This window comes from Erpetoichthys calabaricus, chromosome 1 (assembly GCF_900747795.2).
Source record: "Erpetoichthys calabaricus chromosome 1, fErpCal1.3, whole genome shotgun sequence".
Taxonomy (NCBI): Eukaryota; Metazoa; Chordata; class Cladistia; order Polypteriformes; family Polypteridae; genus Erpetoichthys; species Erpetoichthys calabaricus.
Genome location: NC_041394.2, coordinates 340,853,945 through 340,874,527, shown reverse-complemented (window position 1 = coordinate 340,874,527; position 20,583 = coordinate 340,853,945). Strand labels below are relative to the sequence as shown.

General features: G+C 39.2%; 1 protein-coding gene across 2 annotated transcripts; it reads right to left on the bottom strand.

The window, feature by feature from the left end:
- Positions 1-641: 641 nt before the first annotated feature.
- LOC114667507 (gastrula zinc finger protein XlCGF57.1-like) lies at positions 642-20,474 on the bottom strand. Of its 2 annotated transcripts, none has more exons than XM_028822818.2 (3): positions 20,272-20,474; positions 4,466-4,835; positions 642-2,727 (listed from the first exon to the last, which is right to left on the bottom strand). In XM_028822818.2, the coding sequence occupies exons 2-3, from the start codon at positions 4,800-4,802 to the stop codon at positions 1,550-1,552; spliced, it is 1,515 nt and encodes a 504-aa protein (XP_028678651.2). In that variant the 5' UTR covers positions 4,803-4,835; positions 20,272-20,474; the 3' UTR covers positions 642-1,549. The 2 variants fall into 2 exon arrangements, with proteins under 2 accessions (XP_028678651.2, XP_051781988.1); XM_051926028.1 differs by having other exon boundaries at positions 4,466-4,828; positions 20,268-20,473.
- Between the last annotated feature and the right edge of the window lie 109 nt (positions 20,475-20,583).

Here is a 20,583-nt window from a genome sequence, read left to right as displayed (position 1 = left end):
CTAATCCAGGGACAGTGGCTGGGCACATTTGCATCCTGGGAGATGTGCAGCCAATATGATGGATGGTTCTCACCTTGATGAGACTTGGCATTGATCTCACACAATGAAGCACACTGATTGATGATTGCTTTCAAAATTACTTTTGAAAGTAATCATCAATGCTTGGAGTTAGGAGAGTGAGTTTGAACTCCTTCCTACCTCACTTTCTTCACTGTCCTCCAATTACTCCTGCAGGACTTCTCTTGATAGTGAATTCTACTGTGGCTCTGAAGATGACTCCTGTTAGAGAACAGTTTACCACAATTAGAGCAAATATAAGGCTTTACCATAGCATTAATTTTTACGTGGTTCTTCACCATGACCATTTTTGAGAACCATATTTATGTTGTGATTAAGAATGTCAAACAAAACAAAAGGGTTGTGATGCTTTCTAAAAGGACAATAAAAGCAGGGCCTAAACAGCCTACTCAAGCAGACTAATCCCAAATCCACGTAACTGAAGGCTTCCGGCATGGCAGAAAAATAAAAATAATTGGCTGGATTAAATAACGAGAAATTCCCAAAATAAAGCAAAAAATCAACAAGCATTACCAGTAACATTTGGGTTTTAAGAGCAGAACAAACAAAATAATCTTTATAAATGAATGATTTATTAGAAAAAAAAATAGAAAATAGAATAGAATGTGAGCGAGATGCTCAAAACAGCGCAAAAATAGGCAGAAAGAAGTCGTGTAAAAGGCAATCTTAAGCAAACAAGTCCCATGCCACAATCCAGAAGAGAAAACCGGGGATAGAAGCAAAGTAAATCAAGAAAAGCACAAAATTTAAAGAAAACAGCAATACTCACAAAACTAAATGTCACACAAACTAAATGTTCTCCTAACTGTGACTGCTCTGCTATGGCTAAACAGCCATTGGGAAGGCTCAGAAGTGGTGACATCAGACTGGCCCTGCCTCCTGGAGCTCCACCCATAAAACACAAGGACATTTCAATGGACATTACATAATTATAAACATCACAGAAAATACATACAAATATGAAAAAATAATACATCAAAAACAACAATAAAGCACATAAACATGTTGTTATAGAACAATTTAAAACAGCAGTGAGGCTCCACTCCTACGAGAGTTCTTGAATGGGTTAAAAGACTACACCTGTAAAGGAATCATTTGTCATGTTCACAACAGCAATATAGCTTCCAAACCTTCTGGATGTATTCACTATCAAGACAGAAGCGAATCTCACTCTTTTGTCAAAATATTTCTTTTACATTGCTATAGCTCTTCCTTCCTTAAATTTGCAGTGCTTAGTGTCAATTTGTATGTGGGTCTGCAGGCTGATCATATGGAAGAATCGTTTTCCATATTCATTACAACAATACGGTTATGCCCTAGTGAGAATTCTTGTGTGGCTCTTAGGACAACATAACTGCAAATAGTTTGCCACATTTTGAACAGCAATGTACATTCTTTCCTGTGTGAATCCTGAAGACCGCTCATTCACAAGAGTCGGTGGAGACGTTCACAAGAGCTATACATCTTCTATTCAGTGAGAATTTTTTTTGTGTTTGTGAAAATGGCTGCTGTCAGAGAACTGTTTTCCACATTCAGAACAAGAATATGGCTTCTCCCCAGTGTGAATTCTTATGTGGGTCTTAAGATTGGCCATTCGTGAGAACTGTTTCCCACATTCTGAACAGCAATGTAGCTTCTCTCCGGTGTGGATTCTTTCGTGTCTCAGTAGATGGCTGTTGTCATAGAACTGTTTTCCACATTGAGAACAAGCATAAGGCTTCTCCCCTGTGTGTCTTCTTTTGTGGATTTGAAGATAGCTGATGCTAGAGAATTTTTTTCCACATTCAGAACAAAAATTTGGATTATCCCCAGTATGACTTCTTTTGTGTCTCTGAAGATAGTCGTTGCTGGAGAATTGTTTTCCACATTCAGAACAAGAATATGGCTTTGCTCCTATGTGAATTCTTGAGTGGGATTCATAACTATTCCTGTTACTGAATTGTTTGCCACATTCAGAACAGCAGTATGGTTTCTTTGCAGCGTGAACTTGTATGTGAGTCTGAAGGTTGATCATATGTTTGAACTGTCTGCCACATTCATTACAGGAATATGGCTTTTCCCCAGTGTGACTTCTTGTGTGACTCTGAAGATGGGAGATTTGTGAAAATTGCTTTCCGCATTCGGAACAGCAATACAGCTGCTCTCCAGTGTGAGTCCTGGTGTGGGTCTGAAGGTTGATGATTTGTGAGAATGTTTTGCCACATTCTGAACAGCCATACGGCCTCTCTCCAGTGTGAATTCTAGTGTGTCTCTGAAGATGGGCAATTCGTGAGAATCGTTTGTCACATTCCGAACACTGATATGGCTTCTCTCCAGTGTGAATTCTTGTGTGAGTCTGAAGATGGCTGATTTGTAAGAATCGTTTTCCACATTCAAAACAACAATATGACTTCTCTCCGGTGTGAATTCTTGTGTGTCTGTGAAGATGGGATATTTGCGAGAATTGTTTGTTACATTCTGAACAGCGATATGGCTTCTCCCCAGTATGAATTCTTGTGTGGGTTTGAAGATGGGCAATTCGGGAGAAACGTTTGCCACATTCAGAACAGCAGTACTGGTTCTCTTCAGCATGAGTTCTTCTGCGACTCCGAAGATCGGTTAAATGTGAAAATCGTTTGCCATGTTCAGAAGAGTAATGAGGTCCATCACCTGTATTAAGAGGAAAAAAATGTTTATTTTCAAACCATTGTCCTATTATTTGCTTTAACTCATATCATTAAATTAATGATGGTTTAAATTTTAAATTAGTAATTAGAAACATTAAACTGCATGTGGAAAGACACTCAACTCGATCATTTTGCTTTCTACATTAAAGCTACTCTGAGGCTAAGGATCTGTGCTGGTATCCAGAAGGTTGCCGGTTCGAATCCATGTCACTGCCAAAAGGGATCCTACTCTGTTGGGCCCTTGAGCAAGACCCTTAACCTGTAATTGGTCCAGGGGCGCTGTACAATGGCTGACCCTGCACTCTGACCCCAAGGGAACAAATTCCTAATACAAGAAACTATATAAGGCGAAATAAAGAACAAAAGAAAAAAAAAAACATGAACACAAATACTGGAGCCAAGACGCTTCAATAATAAATAAACCGATCATGTGTGATAGGCCCCTTTGACAAGGTTATTGGTCTCATTTTGCTAAAAATAATTAATTAATAAGAAAGAAAGAAAGAAAGAAAGAAAGAAAGAAAGAAAGAAAGAAAGAAAGAAAGAAAGAAAGCAAGCTCATTGGTTTATAAGAATTTAGTAGAGAACTTAAAAAAAGGCGTTTAAACTTAACACGTTTACCACAAAACATGTGCATCTGTTTATGTCAAAGTGTATTTGTTTCTTTAAGGTCACGCCTTAGCTTATTGACTTGTATGTGACATGTGTCTAATAAGTGAGCCTCCTCCTTTAAGGCTATTACCCAGAGTGCTGTGTGGTTCAACTGAGTAAACACAAACTGGTAGAGAGGACAGGAACAAGCTGTGCTATGTGCTGTACTTGCCAAGTGAGTGACAAGTCGCACTTTCATCAGTTCAAGAGAAGGCACAGCGTCTGGACATATCAAGAATTCTGAAAGGTAAGAGACATGTCTGTGTGTCTCAGCTAATCAGTAATACATATGTTGTTTGTTACAAACACATTTCAGTCTGAAAAATATATACAAATACATTATATCAGCTTGTACTGGAATGCTTCATTTTACTGCGAAATTTCAATGATGTAAATTGACCAGTTGTGAAGTCACTTAGTAAGTCCAATTGATTGAATTTTCACTGCAATCAGTGACTCTTCAGCCCCATTCATGTTATTTTTATATAATGCTTTTCATTGAGCACACTTTCACAAGGCTGACACACATTAACAACTATAATGCATTACTATCAAATTGTACAAACCATAAAACATTTATACACAGAAATGTAAAATTATGCTATGTATACAACAAAACAAAATTAAATTCAACGGTCAACATAAACAGATCACAGCAATGCTCCTAATAGTGATAACAGAGATATAGAAAGATAGCAACAGTGGAACAAAAGAAATCAGAAAATAAAAATAAAACTGGAGTCTGGGGTCTGCAGTCAGATCAAACAGAGAAGGTCACAGTCCTGACGGCCCCCTAGCCTACCCCACCTGACAGTCTCCATTAACGTAAATACATGCCAGTCAGTCTAATAAGAAACAAGTTTAATTATTCGTCAGTCTTTCCAAATATCTCCAGTTGCTTTAATGAATGCAAACCAGTGACTTGTAAATTCAGTAATTTACTAAAAAATATGCACTCACTTTCATCATTGAATATTAAGCCTCACTGCAGTTGTAATTTTCACATAACAGGTATGAGACGCCCTTTTCAGGCCCTTGCCTAAAACATACTCTTTTAACTTTATACTTACGTTGTTCAGACTGATGTGTAGGTGATGGTTCATCTTCCCGAGGTGTAACAGACGACATTTCCTCAGTCCTCTTTGTGCCAGGCTGCAATGATTCGGACCTCATATTGAGCTCGACAGGCTCCAGACTTTTATGTTTGTGGGTCTCAATGCTGACTGATGATTCCTCAGACTCTTCTTTAATGCCCACAGTTACCAGTTCATAATCCTCATCCTTAATGTCCAGACTCAGATGGTTATGGTGAACGGGCTCCCATTCACAATCCTCCTCCTTAATACTTAGTGTCATTATCTTTATGGTATTTATGTCAGCCTCACATGTCTTCGCTTTCACATCCATGTTGGAGCTGAAGTAAACGGTGGCTGCTTCTCACTATTAAAGAAACATGAGAACAGGATTTCATTCCTTGAAAATGTCTCCAGTAACATCTAAGACATGTGCTGTTTCTTTTTACAGCACTCCCTCACATTACACTAGAGTCACCATGCACTTTTAAGATCTATAGACCCGAGACTACAGTACACTAAGTGGCATCTGAATCGTTTCAGTCTCACTTGGCATGCTGGTAGCACATCTTTCATCTTCTGTTTACTCTACCTTTTAAAACTCCACACCAGGGGTGGGCAAAGTCAGTCCTGGAGGGCCGCAGTGGCTGCAGGTTTTTCTTCCAACCTGGTTGCTTAATTAGAAAACAATCCTTGCCAGTAATTTCATTTCATGGCTTGTTATAGTGGTTTAACTCTGCCATGTCAGGTCATTCTCATATCCTGGATTTTTTTTTTTTTTTGCTTTCTAAGGATCTCATCCAAATAATCTGAAGTCTAAAACAGATGAGTAATTCTCAGTCCTTCACTTTTCTCCCTTCACTTTCCTTCCAAGTATTTAATTAAACCAAATAGTGCAAGATAAATACACACAGGTGGAAATGGTAACAAGCTAAATGGAGAAATGCTGCTCTCTTTTGTCATTTGCATGTTATTGCTAATTAGGAGCTATTAAATACAAGAATACAGCTGTTTAAGACTAAAATAAGCAATAAGGGATCAAAATCTTAACGAGTGAGACAACTAAAATGAAACAGAAGTGTTCCTTGAGCACTAAGTGCTTCATATTAAGCAATCGGGTTGGAACAAAAACCTGCAGCCACTGCAGCCCTCCAGGAACAACTTTGCCCACCCCTGTTCTACACATTAACAAAACTTTATTAATACCAAAATGCAAACATAAACTATATACCCCCCTCACAAGGCACAGCGTCTGGACACAACCAGCCAGCTTGTCAGAGAAGCATTATTGTAATTTATTCAAAAGACTCAGAGGGTGAAAATCACATGCCGCAACCCAAGAGTGATTCTCTGGGCCATATCCCTTCCTTTATACATGGTAGTACACTCTGGAAAATAAATTTTGTTCAGTTTCATTGTAATGGTGCACCTCCATGATGACTAGACAAAGTGGTGCCAAGAGCACCTAAAACTTTCTTCAATTAACATCCATGAAAAGAAGAATGTACCTTCTTTGCAAAAATGTGAGCGAGTGAGCTGCTGATATGATATCCAGCTCCCAAAGCTAACTGATAATGGGGCCAGTAACGAAGGAATAAGGTCCAATATATCACGGCTGAGTTCTTAGGATTGAACTCTGAGGTGGATGTCTCGACAATGGAGCCACACCACACCAAACCTTATTATACAAAGGAAGGCATCTCCATGTCCTGTCTTCATAACTCCAGGTCCCCTTACTGCAGCACTACCACTGCACTAACATGTCACTCCTAATTCTGTAGATCACTTTATAGACAAACAGGCACATGGATGAAACATATCAAGGACAGGATGGTGTTGGTAAACACTTGCTGCACCTAACTCATCTTTTAAAGGAAGGGAGACATTGGTGTGGTGAAGAATAAGAGCAGATGTAAATTTACCCTTAAGTACATCAAAACAAGACTGAGCTTTAGAAGTTCCAAAAAAATTTCCCACCATTCTTAGTGACACTTGTTTATAGGAGTAATCCATAAAGTGAAGTTCTAAATGAATTGCCTATTGTAATCTGCAAACCCTACAGATCTCTGCACCTGCTTGTGACTCTCACTGTGTCTCCACGAACAAACAGCAGAGACATTCTCAGAGTCTGTGTGAAAACCAGTACATTGCCACAACAAAAACCAAAATGGAAGACTGCTGAAAATCATTTCTCCAACATTTACCAGATATTTCTCTAGCAAGTAAAAAGCTTGTTATTCCTAAAAGGAGATAAAATGTGGGTTACGTGAGATTCCTTGAAACAGCAGAAAATCAGTATATTGTTTAAGTAAACCAAGACATAATGACATGTGAAAGAAAAATTAACTGCTTGCAAGCTACCGAGGGTTAAAAGCTGACATAGCTGTTTTGCTATAACAGCAGGTTATTCATACGGGCGTCTATCATGACACAGGGTGCAATACACTGACCAAGGACAACTTCTTTTTTAGGAACTTGTCCATTAGACACAGGAAAGATGACTTTTCCTTCTTTGAGGTCTATCTGACAAGTGAAAAAAATAAGAACAGATGGCCCATTAGTATAATAAAATAAAATGTTTAAGTAAACAATATTATGTTTTTTTAATATAAATAAGGGGAATGGGGAGGAAGAAGAAATTATAAAAAGCCAATCGAAAAATGGAACTTTGCTCTTCTACCTTGCAACGTAGAATCCCGGTACTCATCTGTGACTGAATAAAAATCTAATTGATTCAACTTGTCCTGTTTTCCTAGGAGGTTTTTCTTCCACAGACCAAATACATCATGAAAACCATCATTTAGAAATGAGTGAAAAACTATTGGAGCACTAACTATATTACAGGGCATTTACTGTATAATTACCGGAAGCAGTATTAAATACAGTCTTCTTTTACCCTCCCTAATACAAATCAGGTTGTAGGCACTACCGGGATCAAGTGTCATGAACACCATAAACCCTGCAGATCAGGGGTCCCCAACTCTGGTCCTGGAGGGCCCCAGTGGCTGCAGGTTTTTATTCTTACCCTTTTGTTAATTAGTGACCAGTTTTTGCTGCTAATTAACTTCTTTTGAATTAACTTAAATTGAGTTGCTTTTTAAAGATTTGTTTCCCTGAATGTCTTCATCGTTCCTCTGAATTGCCTCATTTCTTTCCTTAAACGGTAAGGGAGCCAACAGAAAGCCACCTAAGTCAGGGCTTCAAACTCCAACCAATTGCTTAATTAGGCACCGAGTCTTGTTGTTAATTAAACCCGTTCTTTAATTCCATGGCTTGTTGCTGCTCTCAGGCTGCAATAGCAGACATTTCCAAAATTGTTGATTTTCTCTTTTCTAAGAGCACTGGTCAAATGCTTTAAGGACCTGAGCAGATCAGCATTCCAGAGACCTTCATCTTTCTTAATTTTCAGATGTTGTATGATGGACACAGTTTGCTGGTCACATTTTGGCTCATTTTGTATCTCGTTATTGTTTGGCTGCTAATTAAGGAAAAAGAAACAATTAAGGGGTCTGAGTCTTAATTCAAAAGAAGTTTAATAGCAGCAAAAACAGGTCACTAATTAAGAAAAGGGTTAGAATGAAAGCCTGCATCCACTGTGGCCCTCCAGGACTGAAATTGGGGGCCTCTTCTGTAAATTTATCAAGTAACAAAGAAATCAATGGGCGATGGTAATTATTCTATAACATATTGTGTTTTTAGCTCATGATAGATAATACAAGGATATAAAGTTCCATCTTTCTTTAAAACAAAAGAGAGACAAATAAAAAAGAGAAAAACAGCCCTAATTGACTATTAGAGGGGCAGATAAACCTCATAGTCAAATTTTTAGTAATATAATCACCCATAACCTTGGTTTCTGTATGTTACAGAGCATACATGTGACCTTTGGGTATCCATAACTCTGGTAAAGTTGAAAAGCAGAGTTGAAAGCATCACAAAGATTGCTGCGAGGAAAAGACTTCAGAAAATGTTTAATTCGTAAGCGGTAATATAGTGACTTGAGCATAAGAGAGTCTTATGTATAGGAGGTTGAATAAAAATATAAAAACAGTTTTGGCCCCATGTAATAAGTCCCAAATCAGGGCTAGAAAATGGTAGAATGAAAAGAGGAATGTCTTCAGTGAGAATAAAGCCCCTTACAAGTTTAGCTGGTGCAGTAATAAACATTACCAGGTCTACACAAGTAATTCAAAGTGGCAGTTTCAAAGGTTTTATCTTGAGGCTACATTTCCATGCAACGTCAAAACTTAAATTTCGACAGACCCTTAATCAATAAAGAAATTAACTGATTTGAGATAAGATTTGACTACAAAAGCCCTAACCTACCTGTTTATGAGATGGCCAGATTAGTTTTCTTGCAATTTGAAACACTTATTAATGTGGTGCAAAGACTGAAGTCCCACTCACCGTATGCGCCATATTTTGTTCTTCTTTAATCACTGCTCTATGTGGTTCAAATTTATATATGAAAATGTTTTTTTTTAATTTGTTATCCCCTTCCTATTTTTTGAAATCAAATTAAAAATTGATAAAAAAAAAAAAATTCAGCAGACACCTAATCGATGAAGAAATTAACTGACTTGACATAAGGTTTGACGACATAAGCCTACTAATCCATTTATGAGATGGGGGGATTAATTGTCCTGCAATTTGGGACATTTAACCTGCAGTCACACTCAACGGGTGCATCACATTTTCTTCTTAGGGACTTTAATCACTGCAGCAGGGGTCCCCAATTCCAATCCTGGAGGGCCGCAGTGGCTGCAGGTTTTCATTCAAACCCTTTTCTTAATTAGTGACCTAATTAACTTCTTTTGAACTCATTTTATTGGACTTGCTCTTGAAGACTCAGACCCCTTAATTATTTCTTTTTTCCTTAATTAGCAGCGAAACAATAATGAGATACAAAATGAGCCAAAACAACTGGTGTCCATCATACAATATCTGAAAATAAAGAAAGGTGAGGGTCTCAGGAATACCAATCTGCTCAGGTCCACAAAACATTTTACCAGTGCTCTTAGAAAAGAGAAAATCAACAATTTCTGAATTGTCTGCTATTGCACAACGAGAGTAGCAACAAGCCATGAAATTAAAGAATGGGTTTAATTAACAACAAGACTCGGCGCGTAATTAAGCAACTGGTTGGAGTTTGAGGCCCTGACTTAGTTGGCCTTCTGTTGGCTCCCTCATTTCACATTTCATTTCTGCTTTGGGTGCCATTTAAGGAAAAAAATGAAGCAATTCATTCATTCTATTAAAATGAAAGGAAAAGGAGTTAATTATCAGCAAAAAACTGGTCACCAATTAAGAAAAGGGTTAGAATGAAACCTGCAGCCACTGGGGCCCACCAGGACTGTAGTTGGGGACCCCCTGGCCCAAAGGAATCTCTAACTAACTAATCTATCAATATGTGACTGGCTCAACAAGGAACAATAATCCTCTCTGATCTTTGCTATGGAACAATTAAAAGAGCTTACAAATTGAGAGCTAAACTGCTGATAGGCTTTTCGGATCACCACTCTGTTTACCTTCTCCTCGATTTACAGATCAGCCTTATAAAAAAAGAAAATTTAAACATGAAGGCAATGAAGTTTGGGAGAGAAGGCTGTACTCAGAAATGACAAGGTTGCTTTCCCTGTACAGAGTGGGATCTAAAAAGATACCAGCACCGACTTAGACAAACCTTTGCATGTTACCAGCAGTTAGATTTATTTTGTGAAGACATGCTTATCCCAACTAAAAACATTAAGGCCCACCCTAATGATGAACCCTGGGTCAACAAATCTGTCAAGCCATTAAGACATAAGAAGAAAAGTGCCATTAGACATGAGGTGTGTGCTGCACAGAGGGATTTAAAGCTTGCAATCATAAAAGCTAAATTGGAGTCTAGAGATAAGTGTGAACAGCAGTTCTCCTCGTGTAATCTGAGCTTGGTGTGGTCAGACCTTAAACCCTTAGCTGGCCAGCAACAATCAAACAGTCATCACCATGGAAGGGCTTCAGGTCTTCAACTCCAACTCTGACTTGGTTAACAGATTCAGTGAATACAACTTGAGATCTGACTGAGCGATGGTTAATGCAGATGGTTTCTGATAAGAGAGAGAGAGAGATTTGTTGCCCACAAAGATGTAGAGAACATTATTTAGAAAATAAAAAACAAGTGCTGGGCTGGACCATCTGTAATTAGAATATAAGTTTAATGTCACTGTGCTCTGTACAAAATATATTTTATAAATCCATTCACATGTACAGGCCAGGAGCTCTCAGCATTTAGAACTGCTAGGCAAGCATTTGAAGAGAGAAAGGGACAACCACGAAAATGGGCATTGTACTATTTCTGTATGTTAGAGAGGAAATTGAATCCTCTCCTTGCCTTGTTTGGAACCTAAGTAAGGGCCTACACATTGAGAAAACAGTATAAAAGACTTGGACAGCAGCTAAACACCTCAAAGCCGATGGACGGATGGGTGATATCGTCATACGTCCTGAAAATCCTTCCATCACAGCAACGAAAATGGCAGACTGTATACATCAAGATCCCACCTTGATAAAAAGTCTTGTTATGGCTTCCTCGTCTGTAATGCCGTGTGAATCGTCATTAAAGAAAGCTATGTTATTTTCTCTTATGTGATTTCTTACCGCGGTATCACTATGGGAGAGATATCGCCTTTTAATATTATATCTATATAGTTTTGGGTTACTTAAAACTCCGCAATTACAAAATAACTTATTCCAACTAGGCAGCTAGCGACCCCTACAGCAAATATCATCTTAGTGGAAGGTTCTTAAAATCTTGTGCAGAGCAGCTCAGCTCCATTTTTTTTTTGTTTTATTTTTACCTTGTCATCAGAACAGCAAAACATCTCAAAGCTGTGAAAGCAGGCCACAGTAATTCCAGTAGCTTAAAAAAAACAAAGACCCAAAAACCTTAAGGGACCAGGGGCTCTGACATCACTGGTTATGAAATCATTTGAAAAACTTATAAAGATGAATTTGACAGAGAAAACTCAGGGGGTTGATTAGATGCGCTTCAGTTTGCCTAGCAGTGTATGAGAAGGACAGAGGACCATTGTCACTTTGCTTCATGTGTTATATAACCACTTGGAGGACACCAAGGCTCATGGGAGGCTCCTGTTTGTAGACATCTCATCAGCTTTTGATATCATTCAGCCTCACCTTCTTGGAGAGAGACTTATAAAGGACTTTAATTTTGACTTCAGTTTGGCTGATTGACTTTTTAACAGACAGGACTCAGAGAGTGAAAGTTGATGGCTGTCCATCTGACATGCTGTCCTCATCCAGGGGGTCCCCTTGGGGGTCTACTCTTTCACCTCTTGTGTACATCATCTACGCTAATGATTGTCACATAAGTTCGAAAACAAGTTTATCTACAAAGTTTCCTGATGACTTGGTAATTATAAGCCGACATAATGAGAATGTAACCAAGTCCTGGTCCAGTGGTAGATGACTTTATTAAGTGCTGTGATAAGTCCTTCCTACAACTAAACCTTACAAAACCTATGCAACTAATAATCAGTTTTAGAAGAAACACCATTAGCCCACAAAAAACAATTATTCAAGACCAGATAGTGCAAATTGTTGACAATTATAAATATCTGAAGACAATCCGAGACTCAAAACAAAACCATAGCAATCTGCTCAGAAATGGACAAGGAAGCCGAGTACTTTTAGAGTGAATCCTACCATCATGTCACTCTGTTACAAATCTTGCATTGTGTCGGTCTTTACTTACATTCTGTGGGCCTGGTTTAGAGATCGTAATGTCAGCAACAAAAACAGAATAAATGAAACTGTGAAGTGGAGAAATGGAGGGGTAAAATCACAAAGTGCCAACACACAAGCCTGACACACTTATTTGATAACTAGCAAGTGACACAGAAAGCAGAGGGTCTTCTCTCATGCAGGACTTTCTCAGTTGTAGTAACTGCAAATAAAAAGCAACCGGTTCAAATACTCCACCAGCCCAACTGCTATTAATCCACTAAATACAGTGGGTATAGAAAAGAATCCCCCCACCCCTTTGAAATATTCCCAATTTATTTGTTTACCGCCTTAAATGAAAACACACAAACCAATATTTTTTCCAGTTTTACTTACTCAATGCAATCTATAATATCCAAGTGAAAATATCACAGCTACAGTTCAGAAGAATTAAAAAAAAAAAAATCAAAAACAAGACCTAGTGAGATGAATAAAGGATCACCCCCCCCCCCCCCCAAAAAAAAAGAAAAAACTCAATCAGGTGTAAGTGCCCACCATTTCCATTGCAGACCACGGTTACTGGCGTCCTTCCACCTGTGATCACTTGTAATCCATGTGATTAGTGAAGCTGTTCCTGGAGCATTCATTCCCTTGCTTGGTAGTGCAACTGACAGCAAACAACACTTTCAAAAGATCTCAGGGATACAGTTGTGGACAGACATTAAGCAGGAGATTAATACAAAACAAATCTCAAAGGTTTTATCAATCCCAAGGAGCACATTAAGGTCCATTATACGGAAGTGGCAAGTGTTTGGTGCTACTAGGACCCTTCCTGGATCCGGCTGTCCCTCCAAACTGGATGGAAGAGCAAGGAGGAAACTGGTAAGAGAGGCTACCAAGAGGCCAATGGCCAATTTGAAGGAGTTACAGGATTTTATGGCAAAGAGTGGTCATTGTTTGCAGGTGACAACAATTTCACAAGCACTCCACAATTGTGGCTTGTTCGGGAGGGTCACAAGGAAAAAGCCACTTCTCAAGAAAGGCCACATTAAGGCTCGTTTGAGCTTTGCCGAAATGCACCTTGAAGATTCTGATGCCAAGTGGAAAAAGGTCTTATGGTCAGATGAGGCCAAAATCAAATGGTACATTAATGCAGCTCACCATCCACAACACACCATACCTACAGTAAAGCATGGAGGTGACAGCATCCTGTTGTGTGGGTGTTTCTCTGCCGCAGGGCCTGGGGCTCTCATTAGGGTAGAAGGAAAAATGGATGGGGCAAAATACCATCAAATTCTTGAGGAAAACCTGCTACCCTCTGCCAGAAAGTTGAAGATGGGCAGAATGTTCATCTGTCAACATGACAACGACCCGAAGCACACAGCAACATTGACCACAGTGTGGCTGAAGGAGATAAAAGTGAATGTCCCGGTGTGGCCCAGTCAGAGCCCTGACCTAAATCACAGTGAAAATCTGTGGAAAGATTTAAAGACAGCAGTCCACAAACACTCACCATCCAATTTGACCGAACTTGAACAGTTAAACTGTAAAGAAGAGTCGGGGGCAAATATTAATAGCTCAACCTAGATGTGCAAAGCTGATAGAAAAAAATCCCAACAGACTCAAGGCTGTCATTAAAGCAAAAGGGGGTTCAACAAAATGACATTGACATTGGGGGGGTGATCTTTTATTAATCTCAGTAGGTCTTGTTTTTTTTTTTTTATAATTTTTCTGAACTGTAGCTGTGATATCTTTAACTTGGATAAGTTGCATTGAGTAAGTAAAGCTGGAAAGAAATATTTTTTGTGTGTGTTTTCATTTAAGGCTGTAAAGCAAAAAAAAAAAGGGAATATTTCGAAGGGGGGGATTCTTTTCTATACCCACAGTAAATTTAATTTTAATAAACATTCAGAGGCTTAAATCATCAGACTGACTACTTAGCATTTGCAGCACTCTAAATGCCGGTTTAATTATTATGTCTAATATGTTTAATGTAATATTTCACTATACGTTTTACACTCACTGCTATATTTAATTAATTTGTGCTAACTTTACGTTTGATGGCTTTAGTCTTTGAGGTGTGTTTTGATTGAATCTCCATTTAAAACCCGCTGACAAACCCAATTTACCTTTTAGGACAGTAAAACAGAATTGAATTGAAATGCCCAGATTAGCCGCAATAAAAACAAAACTCTGATTCTCGTTTTTGGAACCTCCACGGGCTCTCCAGGACCGCTATTAGAAGCGGTGGGTTTCTTAACCAATAGACACAGGCACTGTTGTATTTTTCTTTTCCAATGGCATCTCGTCACTTGTAGCCCCAGTGAATACTAACACTTTGTCTAATGTTTCTCCCAAACCATAATTGACTAATTATTCCTTTATTTCATCTGATGACCTTGTGATATAGCGGGTCCACAGCTCAGATTAAAAAGGCCAGTTTTTAAATAGATAATTGCCGCACCTGCGGTTTAAAGAGGGGATGTGGTAGTGCGGCCGGAGCGGTTCTGGGACGCTTCATGATTTGCGGGCATTTCCTCGCTTAAGTGCACAGGTGAGGAGTCGTCCGCATCCGTAATTGATGCAGAGAACTGCTAATCGCCACACCTGATCCACGTCCCCATTATACTGTATATAGTATAGTAGGAGCATGAGTGTGGAAAGGAGAAAAGGAAAAAGAAAGGTAAATGAAAGGAAGAGGCGGAGAGCGAGAGCGCAGCACTGGGGGGAAAAGAGAGTGGACCATCCACCCTGCTGTGAAAGAGAGAGGTCAGTGCTGTCAGGGGTCCCAGATGGAGCGAGTGATCGGCGCTCGTGGGACAGGATTGTGCCCTCTGATTTTATGGAAGAGTGGGGTACGATCAGGGAAAAAGTCCACCCTAGGGATCTGAGGGACAACTTCAAGTGCGAGAACGAAGACGGGAGGACAAACGACCCCGAGTGGTCAGGCAGACGCCGGCGGTAGAAAGAGGACCACGGTAGCTGATGTCTCTCCGTGCTGAATATACACCTTTCAGTGAGCTGGAGAGACTGGGAAGGAGCAGAGCTTAGCTGGTGTGACCCCAATGTCGTTAGAAGGATTTTAATCTTGCTTTAGCCTTGGATTTTTACTTTTTTAATGGATTATTTATTTATTGAACTTTATGCACTGCACTTGTTTTTGAACACTTTGTTTTAATTTTAAGTAAAAGCACCATCCACTTGCTTCGTTGTTGATGTCTTCACTCTCCAGCTCATCCGGTCACAGAAGCCAGATGGGAGCCTGGAGCAGAAGCCGCATCGTCACAGACCTACTCTGGAATAATTTTACTAGCGTAGTGGTGTCCCAGCCTGAACCCAGAACTATTATGTTGAAAGTAATTATAAATGCACTGCCTCGTCTATACTTTAATAATTTATTACAGGCAGTTCCCATACCATCATGTCGAGTAAAGATTATTGCGTACTCTTAGAGAGAATGGTGTGTACAAGGATGTGTGTCGGCCTAAAGGGAGATGCTCGTTCAAGTAGCTTGTCAATTAACAAAGAAATAAAGGCCATCTTAGGCTGATTGTTGGAATACGTGTGAGGCTGCTGATCAGATATCAAAGCCTCAGAACTTCTGCAGGTCCACAGAAACACTCTCGGGATCGGGAATGTGAGGGTCTGACACACCAATACTAGGCGCTCGTGAATGGAGCGTCAGGTGTTTGTTTTAAACCAGCGACCTCACTGGGGAGATGCTGGACTGCAGTGCTGAGAGTAGCAACTTGTGTCTTCAAATATTCTTGTTCATCGCTGATATTAATCACCCTTGGACCACTCATGATCCCTCAGTACTCTTAGTACACACAGAGTCTTCAGGACTATTGTGAGTAAAAGGACCAGGAGAATGTGAAGGAGTCATGGGGGGCAGCGAGGGTCAAAATACCAGAAACAGAAGAGAAAGAACCAAAGGGCAAAACAAAAAGCCAATGTCGAAGAGTAAAGAATTCAAAACCAGAACATCTAAACCTGAGCCTAAGGCATACATGCTGAGGAGCCCGCTATGAAATAATGTTGTCAAACCTTTAAGGAAATATTAATTTACATATTGAACAGAAAGTAAATTTAATTGGAATCACCATTTAAATAAAAATCATTCATACATGTAAAATGCCACTAATTGTACTTGTGTGAATATGAATGGGGAACAAATCTTTATTAACTGTTTATAAAGCTTTTATTACATCTGCTTCTGATTACAGTTGTGCAGCTTTGACCTCTGGATTAATATAACTGGATGTTAATCAAACATCAGCTTTAAGAGGAGCTGTGACGCTGTGAAGTCATTGCCTGTTTCTGCTTTACTCGTAATTGTTTCAAAGCATTGTAGATTAAATTTGAGTTTAATGTACTTTACGAATATCATTAACATGTACAATAATGATCACCCAGATAGATAGATAGATAGATAGATAGATAGATAGATAGATAGATACTTTATTAATCCCAAGGGGAAATTCACAGTTATATATTTATGAAGATATTGCTGGATACATAAAGAGAAAACTATTGATATTTTTAAGTGGACGAGTTCTGCAAACATTGAAAATTAAATTCTTGGATTTCCAGAAACATTATACTGTGATGTACTCTGTAACTCTACCTTACTTTTTTTTCAGATAATAGATTTTAGGGTGTATAATTTAATTAAATAATACTCTGGCGTATCTGAAAATATGACTGGTGTTCAATATATTGATCAAAACTATGTTAACAGATGGATCAAAAATATATATCAAGAGAAAAGACTTTCTCATTATTTACCAGTAAAGACAATGGATTTGATTTCTGTTGTTTTGTATGTGCTGTTATTTGTTTTCAGAGTGTTTTTCTGGCTTTACAGAGTATTAAAATGCGCCATTTTTCATCTAGACACGGTTTACTGATGGAAGTGAATCAGGCAGTGCGTTGTTTCTAATCTGCTGGTGTATGTTTTATTTGTTTATTTTTTTATGGGTCTCAGCATAAGGAGGTAAGCGGGAATAATAATAATAATTCTTTACGTTTACATAGCACTTTTCTCACTACTCAAAGCACTTTACATGATAAGTTGAGAGGCACTTCAGCCACCTCTAATGTGCAGCATTCGCCTACATGATGCGACAACAGCCATTTTTGCTCACCACACATTAGCTAATAGGTGAGAGAGATGGCTGATTTGGGACGGGGAATGACAGGAAAAGTTGACTGGATAAAAAAGGAGCTAACTAAACCTTCTAATGTGAATCTACACGACATTAAGTAAGATGTCTGGATTGCGACAAAGATTGTGGGACACTTGAAGTGAATTTGTAGAATCTGTGAAAATGTTTAACCCATTTTACCCATAGATCCAAAAAAGGAAGAAATTATATTAACAGACATTAGAATTGTACATACGGTGTTAAATTATTTATTTCTGATCATAACACATCACTCAGGATGATGTAGACATTGTAATCATTATAAGCCAGTTGGACATATTTTGTTATAGTGGGTGGAATACAAAATTAAAAACAGAAACAGATTTATTCAAAATCTTTAAGGATTAATTAAAAATAAAATATCAAAAAAATATCAAAAATAAAATATCAAATTACTGAGAAAAGTTGAGACAAATTCACTGAACTGTGTTAATTTATTTGCAATATATATACTGTATATATAAATGTCTACATGTGGAAGTGTGTGTGTCTGTCCGTCCCAGAAGTGGGGTAAAGACTCTGCCTCCGAGGATACACAAGCGAGGCCAGCACATCGGCAAAACGAAACCTCCAGAGAAAGAGTCACTCGCTTATCCACTATTACAGAAGAGAGAGAGGCGAGCACGTCGGCAAAACAAAACCTCCAAGGAAAGACACACTCGCTTAGCCGCTAATGCACAAGTGAGGTGAGCACGTCAGCACGATGAATCCTCCTCGGAGAGACACACCCAGAGTAGCTCCTTTCAATTACCTGACATCTCTACATTTCTTGACACTGCTATCGAGGGCTGCATCAGGAGTGGGCAGAAGGAGGAGTATAGGAACCTAATCAAGGACTTTGTTAAATGGTGGTACTCAAACCACCTACAACTGAACACCAGCAAAACCAAGGAGCTGGTGGTGGATTTTAGGAGACCCAGGCCCCACATGGACCCCGTGATCATCAGAGGTGACTGTGTGCAGATGGTGCAGACCTATAAATACCTGGGAGTGCAGCTGGATGATAAATTGGACTGGACTGCCAATACTGATGTTCTGTGCAAGAAAGGACAGAGCCGACTATACTTCCTTAGAAGGCTGGTGTCCTTCAACATCTGCAATAAGATGCTGCAGATGTTCTATCAGACAGTTGTGGCAAGTGCCCTCTTCTACGCGGTGGTGTGATGAGGAGGCAGAATAAAGAAGAGGGACGCATCATGCCCTTGACGAACTGGTGAGGAAGGCAGGCTCCATTGTAGGCACGGAGCTGGACAGTTTGACATCTGTGGCAGAGCGACGGGCGCTGAGCAGGCTCCTGTCAATCTTGGAGAATCCACTGAACAGGATCATCTCCAGACAGAGGAGCAGCTTCAGCGACAGACTGCTATCACTGTCCTGCTCCACTGGCAGACTGAGGAGATCATTCCTCCCCCACACTGTGCGACTCTTCAATTCCACCGGGGGGGTGGAACGTTAACATTATACAAAGTTATTGTCTGTCTGTATACCTGCATTGTTATCACTCTTTAATTTAATATTGTTCTTTATCAGTATGCTGCTGCTGGAGTATGTGAATTTCCCCTTGGGATTAATAAAGTATCTATCACTTCAACTTTTTTCTGATGATTTCAATAGTTTCTAGGACCCTGGGCTTTTTACAGCACGGGATTACACAGCTAGTATATTAATATATGGGATAATTTAGATGAATGATATCTGGAATACCTAGTATCTATCTATCTATCTATCTATCTATCTAATTAAACATATAACAGTATTTTTTCCCTCCTCTTAGCCAGCATTATACTCTAAATCATCTGGTAGTGATGAGCTGGTTTGCCAACAGCCATTAAAAAGAAGAAGAAGAAGCTCCCAGTCTGCCATTGGGCTGAGGCGTTCACCTTAACCAAAACTCAGCTACCATTTATTTCTTTCTCAGAGGTCAGGGATTGTGGCCAGACTCCTCATGAGAGGGCATAAAAAAAGAGAATCTCCCCTCAGGGATTAATGAAGTACATCAAATTAAAAAAATAAAATAAAATGGAGATGAATGTGACCCTGAGTGATTCCTTGCTGATGACAGTGCTGGCTTATCTGTCAGCCTGCCTAGGATCTAAAAATCACTCCAAAACACTTAACAGCAATACATGGAAAAATAACAAACAAAAAAAAACTTAGATGTGAGGAAAATCGATTGTGGTGTCCTATATGACAAATACGCTTGTTTAATTCGAAGAATCCAAATACACCTGTAAGAATTCAAAGGGAAAAATTTACTTTAATAAATTGGAAAAAATGAAATTGTCTCCCTAAGAAACTTTTTTTTCAAACCGGGCAATAACTCATGAATTTTAAAATACAACAGCGTTTTCCTTATTGCTCTGTGATAGAGGTAACAAAAGGAGGTTGTGTGTGTGTATTTTTTATAATTATTTATCGCTGTATCGCTTAGGTGGGTGAGTATATGACTGAACTGTGTGTGTTACTGTGGGTATTTTAAGCTTTTAAAAAAAGTGTAGTTTCTGAATTAAATCGTCTCTTCCTCCTCGACATTAAAGCGATTTCACAAGGACGTTAACAAAAGGAATATGCGGCAAGAATGGAATATTAATCGGCATCGGCTTCTGGGCGATTAAATTAGAAATTGGAACCGAAAACATAACGTGCAGGCCGAATCGAAGACTCAAGGCAGAGTGGGACGAAGGACATGAATCCGTTGGGCGCTTATGATTTAAATTGCGTGCCGTTAACTCATATTCATAAAGCGACGGCCTCGAACTCGGATTACCGAAATTTTGCCTCCAGGTGACATTACACTTTTTAACGCTGCCTCACACACTCAGCAACAACAGAGACGTTTTTAACGCCTTAGTTAAATAATTAAAGTTCACATACCGTTTTTAAGTAAAGTACAAAAGTGCAGACTCGAAACAACATCTGTTTTAGCGTTTTCGTCGCTCTTAATGACGTCAAACGGAACGTCCTGTTGCCGGCCGTTCATGTTCACGCGCGATCGTTTGCTCTTGTTTTATGTGAAGCTGCGCGCGGCCGACAATCTTTCCGTCTCTGCTCATCTATAAAGGAAAGATGAGTGATTATGTAAACTCATTTGTAAAGTGACTATAAAAGAGTAGTCTATGTGAACGTTTTATTGTACTTTAAGCCAGAAAATCCGCTCTTTCTTAAGCGTTTATATTAATTGAAGCC